The sequence below is a fragment of the Abramis brama genome, assembly GCF_963993115.1.
Source record: "Abramis brama genome assembly, chromosome: 2".
In the NCBI taxonomy this organism is placed as follows: domain Eukaryota; kingdom Metazoa; phylum Chordata; class Actinopteri; order Cypriniformes; family Leuciscidae; genus Abramis; species Abramis brama.
Window position 1 is genome coordinate 24,049,196 of NC_139964.1, and position 26,918 is coordinate 24,076,113.

General features: G+C 37.4%; 1 protein-coding gene and 1 pseudogene across 2 annotated transcripts in view; one reads left to right on the forward strand and one right to left on the reverse strand.

Annotated features, from left to right (window-relative positions):
• The window catches only part of LOC311077980 (putative adhesion G protein-coupled receptor E4P), a 340,053-nt pseudogene that overhangs the window by 114,851 nt on the left and 198,284 nt on the right, over nt 1–26,918 (reverse strand). The gene's annotated exons all lie outside the window — the stretch shown is intronic.
• LOC311069593 (adhesion G protein-coupled receptor E3-like) lies at nt 5,161–25,590 on the forward strand (the record flags this gene model as incomplete). The annotated part of the gene is made up of 11 exons (XM_084092854.1): nt 5,161–5,199; nt 14,661–14,856; nt 15,705–15,824; nt 20,830–21,011; nt 21,121–21,282; nt 23,782–23,988; nt 24,066–24,298; nt 24,536–24,602; nt 24,688–24,779; nt 24,860–25,022; nt 25,534–25,590. The coding sequence occupies 11 exons, from the start codon at nt 5,161–5,163 to the stop codon at nt 25,588–25,590; spliced, it is 1,518 nt and encodes a 505-aa protein (XP_083948980.1).

The window sequence follows — 26,918 nt, forward strand, 5'->3', positions numbered from 1 at the left end:
AGGTGCGTTCGACATCGGCTGCGGCTGGATGTAACCATTTATATATACTGGATGTAACCGATCGGCGAGAGTAGCCGCGTGCAGGCGGGGAGGAGCTGCAAAGGGAGACGTGAAGTCGGACACTTTCTGGTTCCCGTAGTGACCGCTCACGTGGTGTTTGCATACTTTACCACAGCTGAAGTGAAATAAATGCAATATTTGCCTAATAATGCACAGATGTTTCAGAGACATTTTCATTCAATACTTTATGTACTGCTTCATACAGCGTCTGTTTGAACAAGAATAAAGTTCAACATAAGCTACTATCAATGAAGTGGAGTCTACGTTTTTTAATCAGTTTTAATTTGATAAACATGACACAATATAACATCGCAACTACATGAAAAGAGTGTTTACTGTTATAAAAAACGGATTTGTGAGCTTTAGAGGACCTAAAGGTGTTCGAATAAACACGCAAGCTGCATGAAGTCGAACAAGCCTGCTGTGTTCTGAAGTGCGACACAAAAGGAAACTTTTTCTGCACAGAGTAACGTTATACTGATCACAACTGACTGGGTCATCTGACCAATCACCGCAGATTAGCGTCACGCAAAGGAGGGGTTTGGAAAAATGAGTCGTTGAACGAATCATTTGGGAGTCGGTGAGCAAATCAGGTAAAAATAAATGCATATTATACGACAACAAAAGTGTTTTTTGTCATTGCATGCATGTAAAACTGTTGTTGGGGACTCCCAAAACAACATTAGGAACATTTTAAATGTCATAATAGGTGCCCTTTAACACTGGGGATTTTGCTGTGTAGTGTGATGTCATTGTGATCATCACATAATCTTACTTGTTGACTGGGTCAGGTATTAACTATAGTGGAACTGACTAGTTAAATAATAATAAGTAAAAATAATAAATAAATTTGTCGGAATTATTTGGTTCTCCAGCAGTAGATTTACTAAAGCAGTATTTGTAATAAATTTACTAGGGCCGTATTTGTAGTTTTCTTCATCATCTTCAGAAAAGTTTAAAATAAATTCAACTAGATAAAAGCCTGACTTGGAATTTTTTATGCTTAAGAATTGGTCAGGCAAATTAGCCAATATTTATCATACTGTGCTGGCAAATATATTTACATTTGTATTTGTTTGCATTTGTAAATTTGTCTGAATGTTTGGTGTGTGAGTGTGTTTGTGTCTCTAGATATATAAGAGTGAAATGTGCATTTGCAGAACATAGCATTTTTTTTTATAACATGAAATGAATGTCTGCACAAAAGCTACTGTATATTAAGTTATTTACTTCTTATTTTAATTTTTTTTAATAGTTTTATGTGCTGGTAACATGACTTCTGCTCCTAATGGAGAAACATCATAACGGTTTAAAGTGAGACACTGACTTCTACTCTGGACTAAGATCAAAATTAATAAAATACAATATAAATGGATAGGATTTATGAGATTATTTTCTAAACTTTTGTCTGACGCAGATGTATTTTATTATTGTCTTCATGCTGATTTCTGTCATTGCAGATATAAATATAACGCTGGAGGAAGGATGCACCGTAAGTTGAGTTTCTGAAATTGAAGTTTTATATTTTAACAATATAAGTGCATGGTCTAAAAGGGTTGTCTCTATTCTCTTAATGAGTAATGTGTGTTTTGGGCGTTGTCAAGTTATTCTTCAAAAGAGGTTTGTACAACGACGTGTTCGGAGCTTGTCTTTATTTAGCAACTCGGTACAGCAGCAATCGGCCAGTGTGCCTGAACATAACTCCCTCTAAACACACCCCCGTACAGACGTCACCTCCTCTTACTGCAAAATAAAAGCATTCCTTACCCCTCTGATGGTCCTCGGCCATTTCTGACCGAATAATCTTCTGTTTTGAATTTCTAAAAATCACAGCTTCATCGGAAGGTTATGATACTTGGTGACTTTTATGGCATTAGGTATGTGAATCCAAAAAAAAATTGAGGTCATGATCCGAGCATGCTAAGTGGTCGTAAAAAAAATAGTCACACTCGTGGTCTTCGGTCAAAAATGACCGACCCATAGGAAATGAATGGGAAATTTACAAAAACACAAAAATTCTCTGAAAATTCTCTGAATTTTTGTCTGTAAAATCTACAAATCAGCCACGATTCTAAAAAAAAGTACACCGCAGTAAAGGGGTGACACTCTACAACATCAAGAGTGCAAAAAATTCACACCCACCCACACACACATACAAACACACTTTTATACACATACACACCAATAAATTCAGATTACAAAAATCTGTTTTGAATTTTTAAAAATCACAGCTTCATCGGAATGTTACGAAACTTGGTGACTTTTCTGGCATTAGGTATGTGAACACAAAAAAAAATTGAGTTCATGATCCGAGCATGCTAAGTGGTCGTAAAAAAATTAGTCACGATTTTGGTCTTCGGTCAAAAATGACCCCCATAGGAAATGAATGGGAAATTGACAAAAACACAAAAATTCTCTACAAATCGGCCACGATGCAGAAAAAAAGTGCTCAGCAATGAAGGGGTGAAACTCTAAAACATCAAGAGTGAAAAACATAACATAATTAATAATTATAATTAATATATATATATAATTAATATAATAATTATTAAAATTATTTAAATAATAATTAATAAAATGTTATAAACCTAGGCAAAAAGTATTATTTGAGAATTTCTAAAAAAAATACATTCAATCAACATCTTAAAAGTAAGTAATTTGGTCCAAAAACAAGTAGAATTCACAAGCATCTCCATTTAGAGCTATACAGGCATCTAGTGGTAAACCCATGCAATAACATGATTTATTTAATTTTATGTTTAATAGATTTTTTTTTTAATTATTATTATTTTTTTTCTGAAAGCCTAGTCTCTATTTTAACCGAAAATACTGCATAGAAGAAAAAAAATAAAGAAAAATATATATATTTTTTTTTTTTTCATTATTTTCATTGGCAAGAATAAATATTATAGAACAAAAATAAATTGCATTGGTTTTTACTGGGATGGAGGAAGTTTCATTTTTAGGTGTCCGGTCACTTCTGACCGGGAAGGCCAAGAACGTGACTCCTAAACGAAGACCATCAGACATTCCTTACACTATTATTCCATAATACCACATCTCCCTTTCTTTGAGAACAAAGGGTGGACTACCTTTGTCTTTGCAGGTCTTAAGGGGTTTATCCTGCCCTTTTGCTGGAAGACCTGTCCCTGATCTGTCCCTGTTTCAAGCGTGCAAAACAGAAATAAATAACTTACACATTAACATACTGTGAACTATTACTTTAGCAGGCTGTGTTCTTCAAAACTTAAACTCTCAGGTTTCAAGTAAATGTAAACAGTAAAGCAGAACAATTTCACAATCACATTCCACTCGTTTTTTTTCTTCTTTTTTTCTAGAAAACAAATGAATAAATCACCAATCAAGTCTCTGGGGCTTTCTAACCTCTCTCCCACACCTGGTCTGCACAGTCTCTGTGGTGGGGCCCTCTCTGCTAGGTGGAGCTGGCTCTGGTGATGTTGTCACTGGTGCACAAAGCCATACTCTGCTGCAAAGGCTTTAAAGTGACTACCAGAGAACTGGGGCCCATTGTCACTTTTAAGAACTTCACAAATTCCATGACAAGAAAACATGGATTTCAGGTGCACCACCACATCTGTGGACCTTGTGGGTGACAGCAGTGCAATTTCCACATACCTTGAGAAATAATCTACTACTAGTGGATAGGTCTTGCCTTTCAGCGTGAACAGGTCAGCTCCCAAAGTTTGCCAAGGCCTGTCTGGCATCTCTGTTGGCATCAGCGGCTCTTTGACGTTTTTTCTCTCTTGAATGCAGGTTCTACATTTCAGTACCATGTCATTCAGCTGACTGCTGAGCCCGGGCCACCATACTGTCTGTTTGGCCCGGCCCCTGCACTTTGTCACCCCCAGGTGTCCCTCATAGTCTCTGCAGCACATCACCTTGTAAGGCGAATGGGATGACAAGCCTTGTGCCCCGCAGCAGCAGTCCATCATGCACAGTCAGTACTGTTCTGTCAGGCCAGTAATGTCTCAGCTCTCCCTGCAGTTGGCTTTTGTCAGGCCAGCCGTCTGTGCAGTACTCCATCAGTGCAGAGCATGTGCTGTCTGCCTTCAAGTGCTTGCGTACGCTGCTCAGATAATCTCCACTGACAGGAATGTTGCTGATGACAGAGTCTATATAGATGTTGGTGTCCTCTAGTAGGCTTGTATCTGTGTGTGCCATTGCGGCTCTTAGGGGAGCATGAGATAAGGTGTCAGCTGTTCACAGGCATTTGCCAGGGACATGACTGACTGTATAGTTTTACCTCATGAGTCGCATCCTAAATCTTTGGATTCTTGGTGGGAGGTCATCCAGAGCCTTCCCAACCCAGCAGACTCACCAACGGCTTATGGTCAGTTTCCAGCTCGAATGGTCTTCCCAGGATGAAACAGCTGAACCTTTCACAAGCCCACATTGCAGCTAATGCCTCCTTCTCTACTTGAGAATAGCGCTGCTCTGTTGGTGTCATTGACCTGGACGCATATGCCACAGGTGACCACCTGTCATTGCTTTTCTGGAGCAGGACTGCCCCCAGGCCAAAGAAAGAGGCATCAGAAGAGATTTTTAGTGCACTGTTTGGGTTGTATAGTGCGAGCACTGGTGTGGATGACAGCTCTGTTTTTAACTGATCAAAGGCGGCCTGCTGCTCTGTCCCCCAGTACCAGTAGTTCTTCTTGGACAGCAGGTCTCTTAGCACTTTGTCTTTTTCAGCCAGGTTAGGCAAGAAGTGGCCCAGCTGATTGACCATGCCCAGAAAACTCCTGAGTTCGCTGACATTTTTGGGTGCGTCCATCTCTTGCACAGCTCTCGTCTTCTCCGGATCTGGCTTCACTGCTGAACTCACATGACCCAGGAATCTGAGTGTATGGCGTGTGAGCTCATATTTGTCCATGTTGAGCGTAATGCCGGCCTTTTGTGCCTTCTCTAGCACTGCATGTAGCCGCATATCATGCTCGTCCCCAGACCAGGATGTCATCCATGTGACACAGTACCCCCTCCAGGCCACCGGTCACTTCTGTCATCATCATCCTTTGAAAGTGCTCGGGGGCTGAAGCTATGTCAAAGGGTAGCCGGTTAAAATAGTAGCACCCAAAAGGCGTGATGAAGGTGGTGTATTTGGCAGACTCTCAGAGGTGTCAAGTAACGAAGTACAAATACTTTGTTACCTTACTTAAGTAGAAATTTGGGGTATCTATACTTTACTTGAGTAATTATTTTTCAGACGACTTTTTACTTCTACTCCTTACATTTTGACGCAATTATCTGTACTTTCTACTCCTTACATTTTAGCCTCGTTACTCCTATTTAATTTCGGCTTGTCGTCGTAAAAAAAAAAAAAAAAAAATTGGCCAATTACACAAACGGTTTAGACCTGACTCCCGCCTCCTGAATACACATCGCTAAACTGATTGGCGTTGTGGTGTCTTTCTAACATGTGAGAGGCTGTAGTCACATTTGTTTGTGCGCAGCGCCAAAAGTCCTCCGAAGGAAACCTAGGGAGAAAGTAAGCGAGGGAGAAATCGGGGCAAATCGCGTCAGGTAAGCGAGGGAGAAATCGAGGCAAATCGCGTCAGGTAAGCGAGGGAGAAATCGGGGCAAATTGCGTCGAGAGAGAGAGAGAGAGAGAGAGAGATTTTTTTCCTTACATTACTTTTACTTTTATACTTTAAGTAGTTTTGAAATAAATATTTTTTATACTTTTACTTGAGTAAAAAGCTTGAGTTGATACTTCAACTTCTACAGAAGTCTTTTTAAACCCTAGTATCTATACTTCTACCTGAGTAATGAATGTGAATACTTTTGACACCTCTGCAGACTCTTTTGTCAGTGGTACTTGCCAAAAGCCCATATTGGCATCTAATTTGCTGAATACTGTTGCGCCAGCTAGCATGCCCAGAGTGTGCTCGACAGAAGGCAGGATAAACTTTTCTCTGCATACTGATTCATTCATCCTTGTGAAATCCACACAAATGCGAACAGTACCTGCTTTTTTTCGGCACCACCACCATTCCGGCGCACCAATCAGTCGGCTCCTCAATCTTGGTGATTACGCCCATCTTCTCCATACGGTCTATCTCCTCCTTCACTTTTCCCATAAGCGGCAGAGGGACTGGAGAGAGAAGGGCACAGCCTCTGGCTTTAATTTAATTGAGTATGGCCTCCGAACAAGACCCAAGCCGCTACACAGCTTCGGATACTGTTGTTTCACAGATTCCATGGTGATGCTGTCAATCCTGCACACAAGCTGAAGCTGTTCTATGGCAGGCCTTCCCAGCAGTGCAGTGTGCAGGTCTTTTACAACATAAATGTCCTCTGTGGCTGTCTTTTTGCCTCTGCGCAGTGTTTCTCTGGCTACACCTATAGGACAGAGAGTACATTGCCACCTGGCCCAAACAATGGGCGTGTCGACACTGCCAGGCGCTTCACATCAGGTCCCCCTGTAATGTCATAGTACACCTCGGCTGGCAGGGCAGTGACATCAGCACCTGTGTCAATTTTAAAGCACACTTTTTTTTTTGTCTCACTTGTAGCTGCACTGTCCACGGGTCTTTTCCAGCATCCACGGCTCCCAGGAATAAACACCCTTCTTCTTCTGTAGTGACAGCATTCAGAGATTTTGCACTGTTTCTGCACACTTTGCCATAATGTCCCGTTTTGCCACAGTTGTGACACTGCATCTGTAGCAGGGCATTCTGATTTTCCATGTGAGGGCATTTTCCCACATCTATAACAGGCCTTTGAACCTTGCTGTGGCCAGCATTAGGTTTATATTTGCCTTGTGTTTGTGTTTGTGCTTGTGACTGAGGCTTTGAGGGAAATTTAGGTTTTCTGTTACTTTTAGCATGCACAGCATCAACATTGGAGCACTTGCTAGCACCGCCATTCTCTCCTCTTAAGTCACACTGCTGTCGTCTAACTTCTTCAGACTGCCTTGTCTTTGTTATAGCAGTTTCAAGGGTTAGGTCTCTGTCTAGCTGTAGCTTTTCTGACAATGAGACGTTTCTCAGCCCGACCACTAACCTGTCGTGTATCAGCTCATTCTGTAATTGTTCATAATTGCAATGTTCAGCTAATCCAGAATCCACCGTTTCTCCCGGCAGTTGCACACGCTGATTGAACTTGGCTCTTTTGTATATTACATTCTTTTTAGGCACAAAAAAATGCATCAAAGCCCGCCTTAACATCCGTGTACTTCTTCCTCTCATCTGCAGTTAGCGTTAGCCCCTTAAGCACATCTTCGGCTTCATCACCCATACAATACACTAACGTGTTTACCTGGTTTTCTTCCGACGTTGCGTTTAAATTGCTTGCAACCCGAAAACGGTCAAATCTCCTAATCCAACGCTCCCATTCTTGAGACTTGGTAAAATGGAATGGCTCTGGATGGCTCTCCCATTCCCTTTAAAAGTCAGTTGTGTTCGCGCCATGGCGGATTCGCTATTTACATGACGGAATTTGGAAGTGGAAAGATTGAACGCTTCACCAGAGAGGAAACGGATCTGCTTATGCGCGAGGTTAAAGCGCAAGAACACCATCTACGGGACAAGCCGGATTCCACGTTATCTTTATGTACACAATATTAATCTTTTACATTGTAATCCTTTTGTTTTTAATATTTGGCATGTTTGTGTGCTGCTGCGCGTCCCTGTGTGTGTAATAAGCAGAGTGTACTGCGTTGTGGACTTGCCTAAAGGCTCATATTACTAACGCCCTCTTTAAATAATAAAAAATAAATAAATACTGTGCCATTGACTTTAGACCAGGTTTCAGTTGGTCAATGGTGCGTCTATTTCAGTTCCTCAAAATAGAAACGCACTATCAATGCACCTGAACACACCTCGTTTTCAGACCAGAAGCCCATGACCGCACAAATGGGTGCAAATGCATTTGCTATTTAAACAACGTGGCGCAGGACGTGAAAATGAAAACTGCGTCAGGCTGAAACTAGCAAAACACACTTGCGTAGCACCTGGCGCTGCATTGCACCGGGTGTATGATACACTATAAAAAGAAATGTGTTAAAAAACAACACACAGCATGTGTTGATGGTATTTTGACACATGTTGTGTATATTTTTAACACACAATGTGTGTTAAAATGTAACTCTGGATAGAATAGCACTGGGTGGAGGAGAGTTTGTGTTTATGAAAAAAATTATAGGTATATTTTATATGGTATCCCATAAAATTCTCTAAAATAAATAAAGCAATACATTCAAAAAAAATAAATTAAATCTTAATTCATGAAAACTTAAAGATTAACGGGTGTTTTTTGGCAGCCAATCACATCATACCTCTTTTTCAATGTCTTTTTTCAAATGCTGCTTTCACTTGTTATTAACCCTCTGGGGACCAAGCTGTTTTTGGGGTCCTTGAGATGTTCTGACATGCCTTGACATTTGTGCTTTTTTCAGTTATTTATAAACATGTTAATGGCAAAGGTGTAAATTCACTCTATATAGCACAAACAGGGCTACCATAATATGCGAGCAACGTGTATGTAGATGTTTGTATTTTTAAGAGAATAATGTTTATGCGTGGTTATTGGAAAAAATTAAAATGAAAGTTGCTGAATTAAGACCACAAAACACATATTAAATATGTGTCCACAAGACTTTTGACTAATGGATATTGTCCCTTTGAGTTCTAGCTTCAAAATGATGTAAAAATAGTCTTGCTTTATCGTTCACAAAAAAAAATACATTGATTTAAATGGTGTAAAACAGGTTTTGCTTGGAAAGCCAATATGCGAGGGGGAGGAGTAGTTTACACCTTAGATTACAAGGATCCCACCCACTCTGCATAATTAGCCATTCACTCAGGTGTGAAACTGACTGAGCCACAATGCAAGGACAAAAGATGTATTTAGAAGAAGACTTTGTAACAACAATGCCTCTGTTTAGGGAATTTATTAGCTCAATTAAGAGGTATCATTCATAAGATATGAATATGCATATGTTGTTTACATATATTAAATTACTCCAAATAAGGAATAGGTCAAAACCTCAACTTGTATCAATAATTACACGATTTCTCGTAGTAATTACTGATATAGGTGAGTAGAATTATAGTTTAATTAGGGGAAATTTAGGTAGAAGTTTAATGTTCAGCCATCATACCAACTGCTCGTCCAGCGACCAGTCTGTATGATTTCAGAACAGAAAACTATCGTCTTTAACACCGACAAAATAACCCTTTCCTGTGGCCACAAGAAATGATTATCTTCGGGTTTTAGACCGTTTGGATATCTTACTAGTAAAATTGTGGTAGAGCTGTAACTTAAATCGACACCTTCAGGGATTTAGTAATGGAACAGTATGAGACAGATTCAATTCAAAGGATTATAGAATTTAATATAAAGCAAACTAAAGATTACATGTACTAATCATTACACGCAGGAGTAAATATGCATATCAAACAAACAAACAATATAACATGATCGTAAAAATAAAACAATAAAAATAAAATAAAAGTAAACTAAACAAAAATTATGAGAGAGAGATAGAAAGAAAGAGAGATAGATTGAGAGAGTGAATTAAGGTAATTTAAGTGTGTGTGGAATGGTAAGAACTTGTAGGCGAACGTGTGTGTGCCGGAGCACGTGTGGGAGAGCGTAAATGGGTGTGTGAGTGTGCGTGTGTGGGTGTGTGTGTGTGTGTGGAAGAGTGTAGAAAAGTTTGAGAAAGACAGGCAAACAGTTTCAAATTCCTTAACAACAAAACCCCAAAGCTTCTAGTAATTCTTAGCCAAACTTAGAACAGCATCTTCTTGAATTGCAAATTTAGAAATATACTTTACGTATTTTGCCAATGACCCTCGATCGTGTGTGCGTCGGTGTGGACAAAAGAGCCTGGAACACGTGGTCAGCTGCGGAGTTGTTGCGATGGTCGCTCAGGGCGTGCGCAAACTTAGCCAAAGATGATTTTAGTCTTAAGTTGGTTTCGTTGAGTTTCAAGAAAACTATCAGGATGAGGTAAAGTATCAAGAAAAGAAAACTTAGAATAAAAATGAAATAAAAGCGAGCGAAGGCTTCCTTGAGGAAGAAGGCGGGTCTCTCTCTCTCTGGCGTGCTGCGCTGGATGGAGAGATCGCGCCAGGTTTTAAAGGAGCGAACTCCCCACCTTCTCCTGTTTCTGAGCCAATCATTTGGAGAGGGCGTGTTGTGTCAACCTCCTCGCGTTTACACAGTACACGCCTCCTCTGACATGTGTTTTACAAGGATAGATTTGGTTATAAACCTCGATAGCCCGGGATTAAATGAAAGAAAGCATAATTTTATACATCGAGGTAAGAATTCAACATCGTCGGTTCTTCCTGAACACAACGATACCACGGAACGTGGTTCTACTCGTTAATACATGAAATTACATGATTCTTAATGATAATAAGCATTTCACTCTTTTGATTATATCATAAAACTCAGTTATAATGGTCTTCCATATAAGGACCATGACATACCACAGAATACATTTCAAAAATATATATAGAAAAGAGTGATTTTGATCACAATGTCCAGGGATGTGAGTTTCTCTGTGTTTCGTGTGTGTGACCAGTCTTGAAAGTTCATGCCTGCGCGTTGAACTTTTGTCCTCGAGCCGCGGGGTGAGAAGCTATGTGTGTGCGTCTTACTGGTTTTGATGAGATTATCAGCACGCGCATCTGGTCGAACAGAGTCTTGTTGTTTTCGGAGTGTAAATTAGTGTCTAAATGCAAATCAATGTGTCAGAGAAATCCCGGGGGGGGTTTTTCTGGGATTGCTCTTATTGGTCAGCGGATGTTCGCCGAGTGATAACTCAAAGGTTCTTGTTGACCCAGCAGAAAGGGGTTTGTGTATTCAGATGGGCAGTCAACGATTTACGCCAAATGTCGGCGCCGTTTGGTCTAGTATGTCTTGGGGGCAGAATCTTGAGACAATGGAGGTGTTGTAAATGACTATTCCAGTACGTTGATTAGGTCCCAGACTAGAGGGGGGGGGGATCTGATCACGGGGTAATCTCAGTAATTTAATCAACACGCCGTCTGATCATGTGCTTTGCGTTACAACTTATATTGACCATTTAAGATTTCGCTTACATCTCTCTTGTAAATATGTTTTGCTATTTTATTAAAAATGTTACAATTACAACAATAATTACAATTTCAACAATATTTCAAGTGTACTCTTTCTTTGTAAAAAAAAGAAAAAAAAAAAGATTATAGGCCTACATTTTATCATATGTATTCATTAGTTTGAATATAGCCAACATTGGACCATCTAACATCTTAGTCTATGAATTTATTTTTGACAAAAATAGTATTTTTTTTTTGCAGTTTAATACGTTGCTTATACAAATACATTTTATTTCAACATATTCCAGTCGATTTTTACTCATCTCAGTAGGCTATAGCAAAGCAGTTTATTCTTTCACACACAGACGCGCGATTCATATTTAGGCTAAACAGTCTTTACAAATATGTCCCCTTCATTCATCTCACAGAAAGGCGAGTCATATTATAGAAATGCGATTCATCTTTTTGCGGTTTACATAGGCCTACACTAACGTTATTCCATAACGTTATTCCACACGTGAGAAAAGAAAACAGCCTACCTCACTCCTCAGCGGAATCTGCTCCTCATTTCAGGAGATATTGCTCCTCATCAGCACTGTTCTGATGAATCTTTTCTCCATAAGGTAGGCTATAATGTCTCACTCGCGAGGAGTCGCGACGCGCTTTGTTTACAGCTGATGTGGGCGTTTCACAGCTATGAAATAGTTCTCAGAATTTGCGTTTGAATAGCACGCGCTCTCCGGGGAGTGGTCACATTACTGTGAATTAGGTCGTAATGAGCTCGACAGGAGTCGCTCTCTTTTTATACAGATTACAGAAGATGAGAATATTTGTTTTTTATATAAATGACTCCATTTAAAAGATGCGATCTCAAGCTTTATGCCCATGGGTCTGTTTGCCTGTTTGACTGAATTTTCGCGGAGTTATAGATCATTTTCGAACGCGTTTCAAATGGGAGTTTACTGACAGAGAGAAGGCAGAAATCGCATCATGTTCATTTTTCTTTATTTGTCAAAAAGCAAAACACTTTATTTTTATTGTGAGTATACAGAAAAAAAATAGAAACTGAACAGGATCGATTGATGTATTACACGAAAATGAAAGATCAAAATTAACAGAGCATTTAGTGTTTATTTTCATTGCTAAAAAAAAAAAAACGAGCAAAACGCGCGGGCGCGTTTGTGGTCCCCAGAGGGTTAATAACCAGATTAACTTTATTTCTGTCAGACTCTACAGAAGCTCTTATTGAGAATGAACAGGTTTTGGTGTTGACGATTCATTGAATGTTTCATTTAAAGTCACCAGAATCGTGATTAGTGTCAGCTTTATTTGGGCTCTTGACCCTTGACTCTTCAACATTAGTTTTCTCTGGTTACTGTAGATGTGTATTTATTTTAACACATTTGAAACAGCAGAAATAATCATGAGAAAAAATATGCTCAGATGATAATATTATCATCATGAACATCTAAGATTGTTAAGCTCAACAAGAGTTTAATATTTGTAAGATGAGTGTAATATATAAAAGATGTTCTTTAAGCAGATTAGCATATTGCAATTAACTTAAAATTATTTTTTAAATACACAGTTCACACAGAACTTTACAGACTATGGTATCAAAGAGACATCAAGAATCAGCACATGAATCTCAACAATGGTGACAAACAAAAAGCTTCATGCTGCAATGCATGCTGGGTGCCACCATAGTACAAATCTCATCCATGACTCCCAGCATGCATTGCTGCATGACCCTTTTTGTTTGTCAAAAGTGTGAATTATATAAACTCTGAGCAGAGTGTTAAATGAACACTGAATCAGTGTTAAAGTTAATGAGCTAATTAAGTGAATATTTGAGTGATGATTGAGCATTATTGAAGACACCTGATGTTAACAAGCAGAATCACTGAAGGAGAAAATCACACATTGTAAGTTACCATTATGGTGATGGGTGTTTGCTTTAGTTGGGCTCTTGACCCTTATATGTTTACTTTAGATGTCTGCTGTTGTTGATTTATAACAGTCAGATGAACAAATAACTAATGTGATCTGATGGTGATTATTATTGAAAATAATCTGTATTACAGTATTTACAGCATGGGTTATTACAGTATTTACAGTTTGGGTTATTACAGTGTTTACAGCTTGGGTTATTACAGTGTTTACAGCAAGGGTTATTACAGCATGGGTTATTACAGTATTTATAGCATGGGTTATTACAGTATTTACAGCATGGGTTATTACAGTATTTACAGCTTAGGTTATTACAGTATTTACAGCATGGGTTGTTACAGTGTTTACAGCTTGGGCTATTACAGTGTTTACCGCTTGGGTTATTACAGTATTTGCAGAATGGGTTATTACAGTGTTTACAGCATGGGTTATTACAGTATTTACAGCTTGGGTTATTACAGTGTTTACAGCAAGGGTTATTACAGCATGGGTTATTACAGTATTTACAGCATGGGTTATTACAGTATTTACAGCTTGGGTTATTACAGAATTTACAGCTTGGGTTATTACAGTATTTACAGCATGGGTTATTACAGTATTTACAGCTTTGGTTATTACACTGATTCTTGGTCTCTCTTTGTGTCTAAATGACAAAGTAGTTCACATGTTTGTGTCTTATTATGCAGTCATCATCCTTCTTGCATGATTATAAAATTGCTGAATTTCAAACTGTATAATGAAAGTTATATTATAATTTAAAAACACCTTACAAAGACCAACATTACAAACCAAAATAACCTGGACACATTCTCTTTTAGCCATAACAAATGTGTCTTACAAACACAGTTACAGCAGCTAACCAGAGCTCACCATGTGACTCCACTGTGACATCACTGTGACAGTGTTGAGAAACAAGAAGTAGAATCTCCCCCCAGTGACTGATATTAGAACCACCTCCTCTCAACCTGCCCAACATATTGGGTTATATAATAGATTATTATAATAGAGCCACATGCTTCTCTTGTTGCAGCTGATTCCATATTTATTACTGATGTTTTGAGCCAGTTTTTCAGGAAGTAGCGATTTTGTTTTCTTGAACACATGGAATGGAAATGGTGATATTTTATGCAATATTATTTTTTTCTTCTTCTCAATTTGTAACTGGAAATGGAGAGTAGTGCAATAAAATGCGCATTGTAGATGTCTGTTATGTGAAATAAGAATGTGCTGTTCTATTTATTGTTGCCAGATTTGTGTTTGTGTCTGTACTAACATCACTGAACCTTCACAGTGACCTTCAGTGCAGTAACAATACATGTTTGGCTCTATGTTAATATTGAAAAACATGATCAAAATCAACAGCCTACTATTTTCACAATTGTGATTTCAGAGTCAGAACTGTTTCCAAAATCTTCTTGAGAAGATTGAGAACATCACATCACAAGTGCTCTCTGTGACTGTAAGTCTTCAAGGGAAAAATAATAAAATAATCAAACATTTGTCAGTTATATACTGTAGATAATATATGATTGACAGAACAGTGCTGTCTTATTTGCTCTGTTGACATTTACTCTGACACTGTTTATCTGATCAATAAATTAGACTGTGACCAACATTTTGACTGTGGCCTTCAACGCTTCAGGGAAGATTTTAGAGTCATCTTCATCATCATCAGTCAGCCCAGCTGAACTAGCCTCCTATGGAAACCGTATCTTAAAAACCAGTGAGAAACTCATCTTTACATTGGTGAAGCCGACAGACACGAGTGACAATGTCAGTTTTGCTCTTGCTGTTGTAGGTGAGAAACTATTATTGATGATGAAACTGAGATTATATATGATATCAGGGAGTTTATAGTCTAGAGACCAGAGGTGGATCACTGGTGTCAGACGGTGAGGATGATAAATGCAGCTACAGTAACTATATAATTGTGAAGAATTACAAATGTTTTAGACAGTGTTTTCTGCTCTTTTTGTGTCTTTTGTTGTTGATGTCAAAGGTCAGTATTTTGGTTCAAAGTCATTCATCATTTGGTAGAAGCTCATCACATCAGACAGATTCCAGATGGACAGGTTGTGTCCTGAAAAACACTCATCCTGAAAAAACATGAAAAATGTTTGATTTTAAGGACATTTTGGACATTTGGACTGTAAAAATGAATACGCTATATTTAATCAATAAAATTGTGTCAACAGATTACAAGCAATATTATTAATTAAATTTAACAAATTAGAATTGAGTAATAATTAATCAAATTAATTCCTTAAAAGTTAACCATTTTAAATGCTTGTAATCTGTTGCCACAATTTTATTGATTAGACATAGTGTACTCATTTTTACAGTGTAAACCAGTTGGGAACTGAAGCACTTGTACAGTACTTGACTATACAGTGTACTGTAAGATCTTACATTCGACCTCAAGATGACCTTACAGTTAATAGTGATTAATTTAATCTGTTAACTGAATAAATGTTAATATAAGTAAACCTGAAGGGTTCATCAGAGATGAAAACCCAACAATAGTGAATATTCATTTTATTTGTTTGTGTTTTGTGCAAATTCAATGGAATTGGACTTTTATAAAAAAAGATAATAATTGTAAATAAATTAATATAGCAAATAACTGTTTGTTTGTTTTTTTATCAGAGGTTGAAGTCTTCATGGTTGGACCACAGGTCACCTTAGATAAAATCCCTCGACTTGACACAACAAATTCTTCTGTGGACATCGATCTCATTGGGATCGCCAAGAACAACAATGAAACAAGTATGTGAGATGTTTCTGTAGGTTTGTAACATTTTAGAAAGAGTTATCATCCCATTCCCACATAGAAACATTTTGACGTAGCAGATCCAGCCCACATCTGGCAAATTTGGAAAGATGATCTGGCCCACATGCAGGCCATAGCAATACCACATGTCAGCCAAGAGTAAATAAATAAACCAGAACTGAACCTTATCTGAGCCACAAAATCTGTGTATTTTAAATATGGAGTCATCTCAGCCTTAATAAGCCTGTTAATAAGCAGAATCACTGAAGGAAAGAAGAGAACAGAAAAAGAGACGAGCAGAAACACAAGAACTACAACTGACTTCAGCCACAGCCTTAGATGAAATCAACTGAAGAGAAAAGAAGACATTCACCCTCTGGGGTCTGAGGTGTTTTCTGGCCCTGGAGGTGTTCTGACATGCTCTGACATTTGTGCTTATTTCTGTTTACTTGTGACATTTTCATGGCTAAAGTCTGATTACACTGTATTTAGCACACACTCTGCTACAATAATATGTCAGCAGCATGTATGTAAAAGTTTGTAGTTTTGAGATAATGACATTTATGCATAGTTTGTGAAAATACAAAAAACAAATTGTCACTGAAATAAGGCCATGAAACCCATACTGATTATTTCTTCACAAGACTTTTGAAAATGGTATCACGTAGCCTAGAATATTTGCTCCAAAACTATGTGAAAATCACCCTGACTGCTCATTCAGATAAGACAATATATTGATTTAAAATTTGTAAGATGTGTTTTGTGTAAGAAAGCTTTATGCAGGAGGCGTAAACACATCATTAATATGTATGGTTTTCACACCTGAGAAAGACAAAGACCCTCCCATAATGGCCCTATTAGGAGCTATTAGGCCCTGTCATTCTGAGCAACCTTGCACAAAGAATGAGGAGATTTAAAAAAGAATGGCTTTTTGATTGTTTGCATTTATTTACAACACAACATAATCCAAAGATACAAAACAAATGACAAAAAAGCACATTATTGAAAACAATGATCCAAAGACAGAGACCTTTGTGCCATTCCTAAAAACATTGTACATACCTTTCATTTCCAAGGTGTTTGATTTTCACTTTACCATGTTCATGTACAGAGACTCATGTGAATGTTTAAGTCAGCAGGTCTCAGTTGCATCTGGGCCCTGCAAAAAAAAATAGGGCTGCACGATTTTGGGAATAGATTTTAGATTTTTCTGGTTAAAATTTCTTTTTAAAATTCACAGAATACACACACACACACAAATGTTTCCAACAATAATGAACACCAGGTTTGTTGTGCCTTGTAGGCATAGGCTACGCGCAGTGCTGCATAAAATAATACGTCGCTGTCCGATGAAAACCGCGTATGTCCATTTTGCCGATTTTGAGATTTTTCGACGGATAGAATGTCCAGGTTCATTTCCGTATACAGTATGCTTCACATATCTAAATGACCAATGAAAAGTTGTGAAATCATGTCATCTGATTTTCACGTATATCCATTTGGTGTCAAAGCTGTCAATCACGCCGCGTATCTCCCGCCCTGTGGAGGCATCTCGCGGTCTAAGCGTCTCTGGAAGCTCAGCATTGGATAGCCGAATAACTCTGTGAGGTAATGTATCAGCAAACGTTTGTTTTGACAACTGTTCAAGTTTATTATATATTCGCAATATATTTACAACTGTTATTTGCCGGTAAATGGTCTAGACGAAGTAATTGTCACTGTTTATTGTGGAGATGTAAACGCACGGGCCTGTTAACTTAAGCAATACTTTTAAGGTAGTCTAATATTTTTCTGACTAATAAGTTACTGACACAGTAAAGGGTAGATTTAAATAAAGAATAACTAATTTTAAATAAAGAAAAACAAAATTTAAATAAAGAAGAAACTAAATTAAAAAAAAGAACAAATGAAATTTAAATAAAGAAAAATGACATTTAAAGAAAGAAAAAACGAAAATTAAATAAAGAAAAAAACGAAATTTAAATAAAGAAAAAACGAAATTTAAATAAAGAAAAACGAAATTAAGTTAAATTAAAAACGAGATTAATTTAGACTGATAACGGGTAAAAAGGCTAATAGCCTAAATGTTGGGTCCGTGTACTTTTTCGTTCATTCATTATTCTATTTCGGAATGAAAGATGAAATGTAAAAAAAAAAGGGTGCAGCTTGTTTTTTTTGTTTAAAAGAAAAAAAACAGAAATGGCTATTTTTTTGTTGTTGTACATAGCATAGCCTACTTTGTTATGATTTTAGTATCATAATGATTAATAAATGCAAGCACAATTATTCGTGAACTTGATTTGAAGCCTTTCAACTTGTGTGTGCAAAATTCTGAATTAAATGAATGTGCAGCAATTTGTACAAATAGAGTCTGTAGGTCTACTATATTGTTGAAAGTATGAAAAGTGAACAGCACGAGTAATAGGATGCACAATTTGAGACGGATCAGACATGATTTTGACCACTTCATTAAGTTTGGTTTTGTAGAAAGCCTTTCTTTAAAGTGAATTTCGTTTTGTATAAATTGTATCTTAATTTTAATCAATTTTTCATCAACCAATTGCCTGGAGTGGATTTAATAAATAAGAGGCAAATATATAGCAGACAATATAATCATGGAGGCGCCCGCGCGGTCACTTGCATTGCACGTTAACTGGAGCTCATCTCATCCTAACTTAACGAAACTCAGTGTATGCCTCACACAGACATGAGAAAGACATCAAATACACAAAGCTTGAAAAGTCTTTTAACGAAATAATTCAAAACGAAAAGAAAAAGGCTACTCTCTGATTATGTATGATTATATGATCATATAGCCTAGCCTATTTTGTGAATTGTTCATTCCCGGTTGGCACACATTTTGCCTTTACAAAAGTGCCGCTCTAGGCAATTGCCTAGTTCGCCTATATGGACGCGCCGGCCCTGGGGTCAGCAATGAGTGTATTGATTCATTGTCCCTTCATAGTTTGCAAGAGACATTTAATAAACTGAGCGTATTTAATAAACTGAGACGTAGGCTATTTAATAAACTGAGCGTAGCCTATTCATCTGTCAATATGAAACGCGACTTGGCCATTCTAATTAATGATCGGAAGAACGCGTATCGACCACCGTTACTGTAAAATATGCACGTATGTCCATTTAAACTCGATTTTGGTCAAATGTCGATTATATCATTACACTGGCAAGAATATGGTTACATTTAAAGATGCCGTACCAAGTATGACAACGCTACGTTCAACTGATTTTGAAATTAGGTGTTTTTTTCACTTCCTGAAAAGTAACCGTTTTGGACATACGTGAGTTTCATCGGGCAGCGACGAATAATAACAATAAATTAAGTCTTCCAAAAGATTTCAGTAACAACTACGCTAGAGAAAAATATATTGATTACAATATAAAAACATGAAGCCTATTGTTTGGTGCGTTTTGCTTTTCAAACACACAGCGCGCTCCAAAATATGATACATTCAAACGCAGAGCGCGCTCCAAAATATGAAAAATTCAAACGTAGAGCGCGCTCCAAAATATGATACATTCAAACGCATAGTATCAAGATATGATACATTATGGTTACCATATTATACATATCTACGTTTGAGCAGATATCCACAAACACAGTAACGGTTCAACTGCAATGTGAAGTTTATGCAAAAATAACATTAACATTAAGAATTTCTTACCTTACATCTTTCTTGTCTTCAAATCGCATTCTTCTTCTTCTGAGGTAAATCCAATGTAAGCTCACAGCGTGTCTTCCAAACTCGACGAAAATCAGAGACTGATGAAGTTTAGTGCTTTGTTTTTGAGGTAGAGCGCGTTCGTGTGAGGCGTGGACGATTTGCATGTCAATCTCTTTTTGCACGTGTGGGCGTGGTCAAATTAAAAATAATGAGCAAGCGCTTGAGAAACTGGACATCTTGTTGGTTTTATACAAATTACTTTAGCAGAGAATATTTGTTTTCAGTTTGAATCCGATCATTTAAAAGTACACACTTAAATGATTATAAAGATATATGGCTCATAACTGTGTGACAAGTATTCGCTGAGTTTTGTTTCAGTTTATAGATGTGCTCAAGAAAAAAAAGTTCAGCGAGACGGAGAGGCAGAAAACACACCCTGTTTATTTTCTTTATTTTAAAAAAGCACAATGTTTTGATTTGATTGTAAGTGGACACATACAAAAGTAGACATCTCACAGATTCTTTTTTTTATATTTCTTTTTTCTGTATGACCATAAATGACGGAGTAATTTAAGTTTATTGTGCTACAATGTGAAGAAAATCCAGCAAAACGCACCGGCGCGTTTGCCGACCCCAGAGGGTTAAATCTCTGAAGATCTCAGCAGAGGAGGATTAAACAACTCCACAAACAGCATTACCAGCTTCACTTATTACTAACCAGACTGACTTTATTTCTGTCAGACGTCTTCAAAAGTTTTTTATTGAGAATTAACAGAGGTTTAACTCTAATGTGTTTCATTTGAAGTCACCATAACAGTGATTAGTGTTTCCATTAGTTGGGCTCTTATCTCTTATTATATCTTCTTTTTCTTTTTTTTTGTCAGCTGTGACAGTGTGTTTGTCAAACACATTTGCAGCAGTAAAGAAAGCTAAAGTGAAATGAGATCAGGTGATGATGGTTACCTGTTGATGGTTTTATAACAGGGATGGGCAAACTCGATCCATTAAGATTAATGTCAAAACATAACCAACACCACCTGATCAACCTTCTCTTTGTTCATCTGGCAGTTATAACTCAGATACAACAGCCAAACAAAATCTAATGATAACAGTTTAAGGGTCAAACTAAAAGCCAACACTGATCACCATAACGTGTCTTAAAAAACGAGATTTTCTCCTTTGGTGATTCTGCTTGTTAACATCAGGTGTCTTCATCACTCAATTAATCACTTAATGAGCTCATTAACTTATTATTATTATTATTTTATTGTTGTTGTTATTGTTGTAGTGCATGTAAGCTTCTGTTTCTGTCACACAGGATCAGCTGCTGTGGCTTTCATGAGTTATAACACAATGGAGAATCTACTGAAGCCAGACTTCTTCAACACATCAAATGACACGATTAAAACCATGATGTCCACTGTGATCTCAGCTACTCTTCCCAAAACCACCAACACTAAACTCACCAAACCAGTCAACTTCACCCTCAAACACATCAGAGTGAGAGACTGAAATGTGTTTTTGTCCAACCTGAGAACTGATGAACATCTGAAAACATCTAATATTCAGTGTTGTTATATTTTCTGCATGTTTTTTCTTCTTTCTGCAGGAGTTTGACCCCAACGGTTCTCTGTCCTGTGTGTACTGGAATATCAGCGAGTGGATTGTAGATGGTTGTTCTGTTTTAAAGACCAACAGCAGCTACACTGTGTGTTCCTGTGTTCATCTGTCCACATTCGCTCTCATCATGCAAACCAGCCGCCCATCAGAGGTACGAGAACATTTATACACTCTCATAAAATAAAGTACATAATTGTACCTTTAGGGGTACAATGGCTTGTCACTGGGGCTGTACCCTCAAGGGTACAATATTGTACCCTTGGCATAGGGTACATATTTGTACCCTTGTGATTTGTACCTTAATAGACCAGTATTGTACCTGTGGTGACAATTTTGTAGCTTTATTTAACAGTACAAAAATGGACCCTTCAAAAATGGTACAAAATTGGCTTTGACAGGGTACAATCGTTGACTATAATATCCTTTTCATTTTCACATTTTCACATTTTCCAACATTTCATTTTAAACTCAATGTCAAACTGTGACATATAAATTATTATCATCTGAGAAAGTGTCATTTGCCTGAAAGTCCATTTGATCTCCTTTCATCTCGACGTTGGTTACTTCTATGCCTGCTTCTGATATTTTCTGAAGGACCTCCTCGGTTGAAAGCCCTGTAAGAACCATGAGTAACCGTGCTATGACTTCTTCTCCACCGATGGCCAAAAGAAAGAAAGACCGCAAACTGGACGTTCTTTTAAATTGAGATTCAAGCAGCCAATCAGGGCTGGCTCTACATACACTCTCAGAAAATAAAGTACATAATTGTACCTTTAGGGGTACAATGGCTTGTCACTGGGGCTGTACCCTCAAGGGTACAATATTGTACCTTAACCTTTAAAAGAAACGGTACATATATTTAACTTTTAATGCTTTTTGATCCTCAAAAAGTTACATATATGTACCTTGAGGTCCAACAGCAAAAACTCCAGTGTTAATTGAACTCTCCTGGGAGTTTATATGACTCCAGACTCAAGAGTGTTAAAGTGTTAAAATATGAGTGTTAAATTAACACTCAAGAGTGTTGAAGTTAATGAGCTAATTAAGTGATTCATTGAGTGATGATTGACCATTATTGAAGACACCTGATGTTAACAAGCAGAATCACGGAAGGAGAAAATATATATTTTTAAGACACCGTTATGGAGATCAGTGTTTGCTTTAGTTGGGCTATTGACCCTTAAATCATTAACTTTAGATTTTGTTTGGCTGTTGTATCTGAGTTATAACTGCCAGATGATCAAAGAGAAAAGTTGATCAGGTGGTGTTGGTTATGTTTTGACATAATCATAATTTAACCTGAATCACTGAACTCATTTAGAATCTAATCTCAGGCTTAAATGTATATTGTTGATTACAGCATCACCGTGATACTACAGCAAAAGATTTTCAGCATTTTCAAAATAATCCAAAAATTCTTAAAAGTTGTTCTGATCAAAAGACATTGACAATTACTTTATGAAGAAACACTGACATCAATAATCAGCCTGTGAATCTCAACAATGGTGACAATAATAAAGCATGTTGCAGTGCATCCTGGGTGCCACCAATCAAAACTCATTCATGGCTCCCATCATGCATTCTACAGCAAAAGATGTTCAGCATGAATAAATTATGATCTGAATTGTTTTACTAATTTCCTTTCCCTAACTGAATATTCTGTTTGTCACCATTGTTGAGATTCATACACTGATTCTTGATGTCTGTGTGTGCCTAAAAGAAAGATTTGTTTTATCAGAACAACTTTTAAGAAATCCTTTAGATTATTTTAAAAATTCTGGTTCTTATGCTGTGGAATCACAGTGATGCTGTAATCAACAATATATATTTAAGTCAGAGATTAGACTTTAAATGAGTTCAGTGATTCAGGTCAAATTACGATTATGTCAAAACATAACCAACACCACCTGATCAACTTTTCTCTTTGTTCATCTGGCAGTTATAACTCAGATACAACAGCCAAACAAAACCTAATGTTAACAGTTTAAGGGTCAAAAGACCCAACTAAAGCAAACACTGATCACCACAACGGTGTCTTAAAAAATATATATTTTCTCCTTCAGTGATTCTGCTTGTTAAAATCAGGTGTCTTCAATAATGCTCAATCATCACTCAATGAATCACTTAATTAGCTCATTAACTTTAGCACTCTTGATTGTTAATTTAACACTCATATTTTAACACTTTAACACTCTTGAGTCTGGAGCCAAATAAACTCCCAGGAAAGTTCATTTAACACTGGAGTTTTTGCTGTGTTATAGTGATTTAATATCAGTAAATTGACTTACAAATCTTTTATTTCCTTTATTTCAAGGCTACTCAAATATAGTGATAAGTTAAAATGTACCTTAAATGATTAAGGTATCATTAAAACCTTAAAAAAAACTTTTTTTTTACAAAAAAAAATAAAAAAAATACTTAGCAGAGGCTGTCTTTTGATATTGTACCTTAACCTTTAAAAGAAACGGTATATATTTGTACCTTTTAATGCTTGGGGACATATATGTACCTTTTTGACCCTCAAAAAGGTACATATATGTTCCTTGGGGGACAGAAATGGACTCCTGCTGTACCCCTATTTCTGAGAGTGTAGTGAGCGTTGAAGAACAGCACAGATTTGGCACTCATGTACTCTGACATGTTTTCTCAGAGCGACTCACTGCTGGACCTGTTGAATTTGGTGTGTGTGATCGTGGGGCTGGTGTTCTTCAGTTTGGCCCTGTTGACCTTTGCCCTTTGTCAGTGGAGTCCTGGAGTGAATAATGTGGCTCGAATCAACATCTGCGTGAGTCTGCTGTTGGCTCACCTTCTGTTCCTGCTCACACAACAGTTCCTGAGCCTCATACGCCCTCATCAGGTGAGAATGATGAAGGAGCCCTACAGCTCAGCACAGTCTCACTGAGAATCATCATAACCGTCTCTCATGATCTCCAGGAGTTGTGTGCCGTGATATCAGGTGTGCTGCACTTCCTCTTTCTCTCCGGCTTTGTGTGGATGTTCATTGAAGCTGTGCTGCTCTTCATCTGTGTGAAGAACCTATCACAGATCAGCTCCAAAAAGAGGGAGGTGCTTAGCAGTGGATACCTGTGTGTGATTGGATATACGGTTGCTCTGGTTGTGGTGGCCGTGTCTGTCGGGCTGCTTCCTGAAGGATACGGCAGCGAACAGTGAGTTATTGTTGTTGTTGTTGTTTTTAAGTTAATTTATTTTAATTTTTTTAAGTTTAATTAGAGGGAAATAAAGCAGCTTGGGGCTTTTGTGACATTTCTAATCTGATGAAAATACATTTTTACACACACTGTACAAGCACATACAAGATTAAAAAGACAAAAAAAAAAGTCAACACCAGACATAGTATTTTTGACACATTAATTCAGTTCTTATATTATGTTTCCTCTAAACAGTTGCTGGATTAAAATGGATAAAGGTTTTATCTGGAGTTTTCTGGGTCCTGTTTGTGTCATACTAGCAGTAAGCACATTTCTTATTTCCTCGTGATTTTAATTTATTTTAAAGGGAAAACAAGGTGATTCATTATTATTTTTCTACTTTTCAGTTAAACATGATTCTCTTCATCAACATCATCATCAGTCTGAACTCAACTCTCAAAAATCTGAACGCTGAAGTTTCACAGATGAAACAAACCAAGTAACAAACATTCAGATTCAAACACTCCATAGAAAAGAAAAAAAAAATCAATAAAGACACTTTGAACTCTTTCTCTGCAGGATTATGACATTTAAAACACTGGCTCAGTTTGTGATTCTTGGTTGCTCCTGGATTCTGGGTTTCTTCACTAATGGCAGGAAGGAGCTGGAGATCCTCTTCCTGATCTTGAACTCCCAGCAGGGAACATTCATCTTCCTGGTCTATTGTGTCCTCAATAATGAGGTCAGATATCACTCAATTTACCACCATATTCCATTCAAAACTGAATATGAAAGACTATTACAGTTGTGTTCATGCAGGTCCTGTTCTTATTTTGGCAATCCATGACTTTTATAGAGAAATGTCAGAGTCAGAATATTCAAATGAGCCCAAATTATTCAAACTCCAACTGTCTGAATATAAATACAGAATGTCTTGATATGTCTGTCTGTCACATTACTCCTCTCAAACTCAAACCCTCTCACTCTCAAACTTCAGTTTTTAAAATCATTTTTGTCCTCCGTAATTAGTTCAGCCATTTTATCATCACACTCCATAGAAAAACTGTTTCACTCTCTTCAGAGACAGTATATAAAAGTAAATCTATATTTACTTGTGAAAATGCAAATCTAGTCTCTTTAAACATGTTTTCTTACGTGTTTATTATAAGGAAATTCCACTGTGGTTCATGAGTTTCAGAGGTTTAATGGAAGTCATGAAGTCACTCAGCTCCTCTCGTCTCATTCTTGTCCAGGTCAGACAGCAGTTCAGGAAGTTCTTCAGATGTCTTTGCTGTGTCAAACAACACTGAGGACTACAGCAATCACGATCAGGAAATAGAAAGTGCCATTATTATACGTGTATTTTATATAACAGAGTGAATGTTTTGGGAATTTTAAATTCATAATTCAACTTGAACGATAGGAAAACATGTTATGCGAGTGTCGTATTTTATAGCTAATGTTATTGATGTAAAGCTCTTAAATTTTATTTAGTCTTTTGTAAACAGGATTTTTTGGTGGAGGGTGAAAAGTATATTTTTACAGATTCCTCAGAATAATTAAGCTGAAATATTTTCAAGTAAATGTTGGCAAAAACTAAAAACTGTTTCATGTGTGCATGGTGAAGGGAAATAAATGAATTTACATTCAGAGTTGTAAAGTTATAAATTTGTTAATTTTGCAAAAATATATTTTTGTTTGTGAAGGTCAGAAAGCTGTTTCTTTTTGTAAGGACCCATTTTACAGTACACTACTTTAATTGTCTCATACAAAATATGTCATAAATGTATTTTCAAGAGGGAGGGCCACAGGATTTATCGGTATAGTGATATAAATTTAAAAACTAAGCTATAAAAAATAATTAAATGTGCAACTAATGTCTCATTCAAATTAAATCTGTGTCTTGATTTCTTTGTATTAAAACACGTGAAATATTTTTGCTTTTGTTCAGGTCACATTCACACTTTCCTGTATTATTCAAATGCATTTTTGTTACAAGATATCTTAACAAGATGATTGTCAAAGTCACAGGCTCAGTCACCCTCAGCACTACACTTCCCAGTATCATTCCTGTTCACCACCTGCACACACTCCTCCATCACCTGCACACACTCCTCATCACCTGCACACACTCCTCCATCACCTGCACCTGCAAGCCGTCACCCTCGTCATCACTCTTCAGCACTGCCTATATCAGCAGTCACCCCTCACTTCACAATCGTCTGGTCTTGTTGATCACTACGTCTTAACTTCACCGGCTCCTTACCTGATCATCTCACGTTTGAGAATCCTCACCTTCTACGTCCTTCATCTTCACTCCAGATTGTCCGCTCTTCATCTGCCAGCACGATCCCAGCACCTGCAAGCATAAAGAGGCAACTACCATCAAGCTAAGGTTATTCAACCTGCCATCATTCAGAACACTTACCTGTTTATTCCTCTCGATCTCTTCCACCTGCAAATAAACCTTTGAGAACTGAGTTACCTGCTGTCTGCTGACAGAGATAAACAATGATATATTTTTTTCTCATGTTGCACAAAAAAAAAAAAAAATCTCCATAATGATTTAAGAGGAATATCCTAGTTTGTATATGAAATACTAAATTAAGTCATCTTCCACAGCATTTCTGTTTTTAAA